We start from the raw sequence: 7,567 nt of genomic DNA, 5'->3' as shown, positions 1-7,567 counted from the left end.
CAACCGGTAGGGTATTCGGTTCGATTCCCGGCCCGGGTCCTTTGCCAACCCCTCCCCATCTCTCTCCCCATTTGCTTCCTGTCAACCTCTCAAGCTGTCCTATCATCAATAAAGTCATAAAAGACCAAAAAAAAATATCTTTAAAAAAAGGACTCCATTCATTGTGAACCACCCCTGCTAGTCTCCTGAAGGGGGCATGGCAGCTCCTAGACATGCGTCTTGGAATCTTGCATCATATTGATTCCACAGGAAACCCACACGTGAACTATCTTCTCCCCATCAATCATCTCTGCTTGTAGTACCATGCTCGGGGTACCTCAGCCTTTTGGGGGGGGGCAGTGCTGGACATTTCCCCCACTTCATTCATTCAGACCCACCAGTCAGTGTCCCTCTGTCCATGTCCAAGCGCACTGTCTTGTGCTGGGCCACTGCTTCCAGACCCAGACACAGACTCACAGCCAGGGGGAAATTTTTTTAAAATCCTGCAGATTCCTAGTCGGGAGGGAATCAGTCTCTTGGTCTGGAACATCTGAAGCAAAGCCATTCGGCACCACCGAGCTTTTCTGAGGCCTTTGCCCCAGTGACTCGCACCCAGCCTGCTCTGAGAAGGCGCACATCGTACCGCACACACTTTTAGCACAAAGTCACACACACACACACGCTCGTTCACGTAGTCTACATGCACACGCACTGCTTAGAAAAAATAATCCCTTTTCTGCTGCGGAGCTCCGGAAGAGGCGGAAAAAAAGTTGGCGTGTTTTGTTTGTTGGTGGCTGCTGCACTCCATCCAAGCACGAGCTGGTCCCTTCGTCCAGTTCTTCCACCACATGTGCTCAGGGCCCCACAGGTCGCACACAGAAACGGGGAGATTGAGGGGGAGAGATGGGGGTGCATCTTTCAAGTTGTTTTGGTTGCCGTCCATCCATCCGTTCCTCCATCCATCCTCACGATCGTCTGAGCGCTGTGCTTTCGGGGTACCCTGCAAGTGCGAGGTCGTTGACTGGAATGTGACTTTGGTTTCACTGGTGTTCGCTGTTGTCCAAGGCACTTTTTTTTTCTTGCCGAGATTTTCTAGATCTGTCTGGTTTGGCTGCAGTGGGGAGAGGGGAAGGAAGTCGTTTTAGTACATTCACATTTGGCTTGCTTTCTGTGTGAGTGTGACAGAGAAGGAGACAGTGAGTGAGTGTGAGAAAAAGAGTGGGTGTGTGTGTGTGCGTGATTGCAACCAGAAATTCTGCTCACAAGAGATGTGTGCTATCAAGGTATACTAAACCAGACGTGTTACAGTAACTGACAGCAGACAACAGACAAGGGAGAGAGCGTGGTGCCATACAGTGCAGTATATTCTCTCACTGTGTCTAACAAGGCCATGGCCATGCTGAAATGAATTCTCCAACGTCTTCTGCTGCCTGAACATAAAGTTAAAACAGCAGAGATTGTGAAATACTGTTTTAAAGCAGGCAATCACTCCGTCCGCCAAGCCAAGGGAGGCCTGTGAAGGCTTATATGTGTTTACCATAAGCCCACTGCATGCAGAACACATATGGTGTGAATTCATTGTGAGCCGGGCTCATCAGAACTGTCAGGTCAGACACGCCTTGTCCATGTGGAGGCAGCATCCGTTGCTGTCCATAGCACTGACCTGTGTGGGTGTGTGTGTGTGTGTGAAAGAGAGATGGAGATGGAGTGAGAGAGAGAGAGTGCATGAATAAATGTGGGAAAACCTACCTGGAGTAGTGAATTTGTACACCGTCTTTACACCGTGGACTAGCAGCCAATCGCTGCAAGAGTCGAACACACCTTTTTAAAACTAAACAGGGAAAAGAAGAATAAATGAATTATACTTAACTGGGATCTGGCAGTCAGAATTCATACTTGTTTTATGGAAAATGCTTTATTCTTCACTACTTACGGTTTTTAACTGTGCATTCTCTTGAATAATAGATCCTGAAAAACTGTTTTCTACATTTGTGTGAGATGACAATGTGCCCTGTAGAGAAAATAGTAGAAACAGGTTTAATAGGATACATGCATAGGATACATTATAAAGAATTGACGTTTGAGTTTCACTTTAGATAGTAACAAACCACTGGAAAACTATCATGGCATAGGCCATAGGCCTACCCTTAACAATCAAAATGCACATAATATTCAACACCTAGGCTTACGGCAATTAAAAAAAAAAAAAAAAACTCTGGCATGCCATTGTGTTGAGACATAGCCTACATACCTGTCATGTGTTTGAGAAACCTGTCCTTTTTCCTCAGGTCCCTGGGAAACACTTCTGCAAATGAACAAAGGGGGGTGATCAGCTTAAGTCATGCGCTGACCTTGTTTGATATAAGTGACCTTGACATTCCTCATGACGTGAGAATATAGAATCTTAGTCTAAAAGTTAACTTGACTGCTAAGCGCGCTCCACCCCGCCTCCCGTTACCTAAAGCATTCTTGTGGAACTTATCTCAAACCATCTCCATGCGACCATTTTATTTCAACATTAATTTTACAAGATTTGGAGGGTTTTTACGCATGGTATCACTGGTTCTTACCCATGACTTGGTCTCCGTTTTCCTTCGTGTAGTGTGAGCTTCGCTCTGTCGGACTTTCTAATATAACGGTAGACTGTGCAACATTTTTATTGTCTCCACTTTCTTCCATGTGCTTGACCAAGTCTTTTATCCGTATGTAGAGGCTTTTGTGAGACGCGGCGGCGACGACTGCGCCCTTGCCCAATCTCGCATTGGAGCTCTCGCTGCGCGCGCTGGTGAGGGTTATCAGCGCGAGCGCGAACAGTGGCATTGTCCGCAGTCCAAACATTCTCGATATTGTGATAAAATCCAAAGGGGTGAGAGTTGACCAAAAGAAACAATTATGTTTGTAGAAATGTCCTCGGTAGGCAAGTATATGCGGGTTTTTTTTAGAACTGCATAACTCCTTTTTCAATTGTTTGCCATAAGACAACCACTGTGTTGCCTACAAACCCTGCGCGCGTAAGGTATGGAAACTGTTTATATATGTTCAAATTGTCCTTGCACTAACACCGACTGGGAAATATCCTCCAGCAGTTCAGTGTAGAAGACTTCTGTCCGAAAGGCAGCAGAAGCGCTGTAGCGCTGTGTCCATCTCCGTGAAGCCGCTGGATGCTCTGCCAGTGACCTGCTCCCGTTTTATTCTTCTCAGACGTAACAAGAGGTCCCCAGTGGCTCACCTCACCGTGCCTTTAATTAGAAACCGGTTAACTGTTACTTGTTCACATTTCCCGAACCTCCGGGGGAAACCACACGCGTCATGTAATTCCACCGGAACGTCACTTACAAAGAAACTTTACTCTCGAGCCGCAAACCAGAAATCCTATGCGCAGTCAGAGAGAAACATATCCTCGTGCGAGTCTCCACTCCACCCGTCCCGCGAAAGATGCGCTTGATTCATGTCGCAGATATAGAAGTCTGATGGCTGCTGATGACTTAATTACTCGCTGTTATGGTAAGCACAGTATGGAGTCCGTCAGAAAACGATAACATTCTGCCCAGAAATAAATCTCACATCTCCGTCCAGAAGAGTGAGCGCTCTGAGTCTCCCTCTCTGGTGCGCGCGCTAGATTAGGCTACTTCTGTTTGCTGTCGTTGGTAGGATACCACTCCCTCAAAAGCCAGAGCATTAATTGGCCTTATGTTGCGGGCCTCCCTCTCTCAGGCGGAACACGATATTTTAGGTATTTGGCTTCATGGTCAAACTTTTAGGCTAGACAGAGTTTGATATGGGAGAGGACCTGGCACTAGGATATCTCGTCCCTTATCAGGACGTTTAATTTGTCAGTTTCAGATTTTAAGGCCTATGGTCCTATAACAAAAATGGAAGTGTTGAATTCTTGACTCAAGGGAATGAACTACAACAATTAAAAATTCCCAGATTTACATTCAGTTTCTCAACTGTGCCAAGGCTGGACTGGGATGAAAAAGCAGGACAGGCATTTTTCTGGCAAGACTGGTCTGGCAGGCAAGGAGAGAGACATGTGTAGGCCTATATCCCCCAAAAGGCACTCGTGGCCATGGCAACGTGTGTAACTGTTATTGTCTTATCACCTACTGTAAGGCTAGCCTATATACTCTGGCAGTTGTCCATAAATGTTTATTGGTGCAATACGCTCAATTGCGGTTTCTACCTGCCCATGTGCCTCGATCCGAGAGTAGGCTATCCATAGGCTACATCTCATGTTATCGGCGGGACGATTCACAGCTGTCTTTTGAAACTGACAGCACATGCCACTATGGAACTGGCAGCGCTACCAGCCCGCCACAATCTGCAACATCAAACCACCTGCTTTTGATGAGGAGGCAAATTTGACCTGCAAAATAGGTCTTTCTTTTACTCAGCCGCACAGCAGCATCCTGAGCATTGTGTAATGTGGGACACCTGACCAAGACCAATTGCTGCATGCTCACAGAGGTCCCTAATAGAGTAGGCCATCTTCATTTCAGTTGCTGCTTTTAAGGAATGAAGAACATATGTCAGAATACTATAATGGAGTTTTTGACTTGCCGCCAAATCCTATCAATGTTCTGTGGAGTGGGCTGGCCACAATTGCCTATTCCAGGAAAGCAAAAGGCCACATTAGGCTAGGTCTACACTCAATTAAAATGTAAGCGTCCAAGAGTTAACCTTCCATCTTAACGGCATGACACAAAAATCACCACATACAGCTAAAATGGGAATTTATTAGGTGGAAGAGCTTTTTTGTTCCCAATAGCCTACATGTTTAGTGTGGACGTAAAAGCTCAGTATCCAGTGGCCATTCTAGGTGCTGTGTAAAGACGCAGCCAGAAAAAAAATATGTTGCCTAATGGGCAGACCCAGGGGGAAAAAAAATAACATGATAATACTGTAGGCCACACAACCAACATTACTTTGTAGCATATAGAATAGATTGCACTCAAAAAGGGAGCCTTCAGGTTGTGTGGAGCTGAGTGGCAGTATGGTTGGTCCCACAACTTTCACACCTGTGACAGACAGCGATGTGTGCATAGATCTGTCATTTCACCTTAACAATATAAATTTGCCCTCTGCCAATGAGGAGGAAACCTGTGTGCCTATGCTAGGAAGGACAGCCTAGCTAGTCAGCAGTCAAAACAAGTAACCTTAATAGGCATAGAGACTGAGCTAACTGTTTAAGTATTAGGCCTATCAGTGCTGTTGTCTGTGAAAGTCTTACACAGAGGCCTTGCATGAACCATTCGATTGTTTTAGGTCTTTCTTTGGTCTTTTTAGACTTCACTTGATATGACAGTTTGAGAGGTGGACAGGAAGCGAATCGGAAGACAGACGGGGAGGGGTCGGCAAAGGACCCGGGCCAGGAATCGAACCCCGGGTCAGCCGCACAGCAGGCGAGTGCCCCACCGGTTGGCCACGGCAGCGCCTGCTTAAAGGGGTATGCCACTATTTTGGGGCTTAATACAGTTAACATCGTTGGCTGGGTTTTATGAAGGTGGTAAAGTGTCTTATTTTTCATGTAAGCCGTTGTCTTGCTTTAAGACAAGTTAAAAGAGGGAGCATGTCGCTTAGCTAGTGAAAGTCAATGGATCCGTGTAGCATGATCCATTGACTTTCACTGGCTTTTAGCGACATGCTCCCTCTTTTAACTTGTCTTTAAGCAAGACAACGCTTAACATGAAAAATAAGACACTTTGCCACCTTTATAAACCCAAGCCAACGATTTGAACTGTATTAAGCCCCAAAATAGTGGCATACCCCTTTAAACCATTCAATTCCCATTCTGGTCCCCCATTACATCTGGGTTGGGTGGTCTGCTGGCACCAGACAACACGACCTATCAACAAATGTGGGGAGGGACGGGGGTGAAGGATGATTCATTATATGAGCAGAGCAGAAATGTAAACTTCAAACGTTAGCAGTTGAGTAAAATCAGATGCACATTTTAAGCTTCAACAGAGTTCACGCTTCCCACCTATAATCGCTTCGCAATTCTACCCATCCAGATTATCTACATACAAAATGAATTGGGAAGAGCAGGGCTGCTGACAGCTTTGGCTGGGTTCGGGAAGAAGACGTCTGAAACAAAACAGTGTATGGCTCTTGTCTAAACGCCCTACCCACCCACCCAATACATACAATGTAATGAGGACACAGTTCTGCCCCCCCACCCCCCTTTTTTTCTCACTGGGCCCAGGACAACTGACCTCTTTGCCAAAAAGTTTCCCTATGTATCACCTCTCAGCACAAGAACCACATTTTATGTGTTGTTTAACACTAAATGAGAACCTTCAAAGCCCCCCCAAAAAACATTTGTCAACAGTATGGCATTGCATTATGAATCAAATGCCTCTTTGTTCAAAAGGGAACCAGTTTATTTGGCATGTGTGGGTGATTCAATATTCTCCATCACTACAAATTTGATACTGTTAACTGACAGGATCTCGTAAATCTCCACTGATGCCGGTCAATTCTTGTTCTTCAAGACTCTTACCGCAAGTCTCATGTATCCATAAATGATGACTTGACTAACCCTCATGAAAAGTGTTGTATCGTATCGTAAAGCAAATCAACTGTTTCCAGCATGTGAGAATGTGACTTCATGTTGTGCGATGGCACTGCATGCACACGTATTGTATGAGGGTGGGACTGTCCGGTAAACAGTTCAGATGATTCACGCTGCGAATGTCATGAAATATAGATTTAAATAACTTGTAATAGTAAGGACATATCGATGTATCGTTTAGTATCAGTGTAAGAAATAATTTAATCTGTATTCTTAACATATGTAATTATTAGAAATGTGGCAAAAATCTTATCTTCATCTTATCTATTTTAATTGCAGTTTAATGTAACCCCATTGACAGATCTAAACAATCTGTTTTTCTTGTTGTTTTTTTTCGACAAATTATACCCTGGATATATGGATGTTTTTGTTTTTTTCACTGACAAACTTCACAGAAGACTTGGTCCAAGCAGGTTGTGTGTGTGTGTGTGTGTGTGTGTGTGTGTGTGTGTGTGTGTGTGTGTGTGTGTGTGTGTGTGTGTGTGTGTGTGTGTGTGTGTGTGTGTGTGTGTGTGTGTGTGTGTGTGTGTGTGTGTGTGTGTGTGTGTGTGTGTGTGTGAATGTGTTTCATACCATTAGGTCGGTCCAGAGTGTCTAGAATTTATTATTTTTGATGAATATTCGGTTGACATGAAAAACCTGAACATTTACACAGAAAGCTGCATTAGCTAAATGTAAGAGGGGAAGAGGTTGAACTGCATTTCAGAGGTCTGTACTCAAAGGAAATACTTGTCCGCAGCACTGTTGTAGGCTCCCCAAATATTTGATGGCACGACGTGCACTTGATGAAGGTCTGGGCATCTGAAATGCTGTGCCATTAAATATTTGGGAGCATAGAACAGTGTTGTAGACATTTATTATCTTCAACAGTTATCTTCTGTTTGGTCCAGCAATTGTGCCATGATGTGCGTGCGCGCATTCTCTGACTTTTTAGAGGCCTGGAGTGCATCTTAATATGCGACCTTGCCTCCTCCACTTGCCTCCTCCACTCGCTTCTCGTCATGATGACATCAC

The 7,567-nt window shown here is 45.0% G+C and overlaps 1 protein-coding gene across 1 annotated transcript; it reads right to left on the bottom strand.

Annotated features, from left to right (window-relative positions):
• Positions 1–334: 334 nt before the first annotated feature.
• Positions 335–3,599, bottom strand: LOC134468493 (ALK and LTK ligand 2-like). The gene is made up of 5 exons (XM_063222412.1): positions 2,550–3,599; positions 2,231–2,284; positions 1,913–1,990; positions 1,729–1,810; positions 335–1,090 (listed from the first exon to the last, which is right to left on the bottom strand). The coding sequence occupies exons 1-5, from the start codon at positions 2,815–2,817 to the stop codon at positions 1,072–1,074; spliced, it is 501 nt and encodes a 166-aa protein (XP_063078482.1). The 5' UTR covers positions 2,818–3,599; the 3' UTR covers positions 335–1,071.
• Between the last annotated feature and the right edge of the window lie 3,968 nt (positions 3,600–7,567).

The sequence above is a fragment of the Engraulis encrasicolus genome, chromosome 18, assembly GCF_034702125.1.
Source record: "Engraulis encrasicolus isolate BLACKSEA-1 chromosome 18, IST_EnEncr_1.0, whole genome shotgun sequence".
NCBI classification, from domain to species: Eukaryota; Metazoa; Chordata; class Actinopteri; order Clupeiformes; family Engraulidae; genus Engraulis; species Engraulis encrasicolus.
This window is presented reverse-complemented; position numbering and strand designations above follow the sequence as displayed.

Excerpts from the sequence above, each read along its gene's own strand:
- LOC134468493 (XM_063222412.1), bottom strand. The coding sequence starts at position 2,817 with ATGTTTGGACTGCGGACAATGCCACTGTTCGCGCTCGCGCTGATAACC. Across the intron at positions 2,285-2,549 it reads AAACGGAGACCAAGTCATGG|AAGTGTTTCCCAGGGACCTG; the intron begins GTAAGAACCAGT and ends GTTCATTTGCAG. Across the intron at positions 1,811-1,912 it reads AGAATGCACAGTTAAAAACC|TTTTAAAAAGGTGTGTTCGA; the intron begins GTAAGTAGTGAA and ends TTCCCTGTTTAG.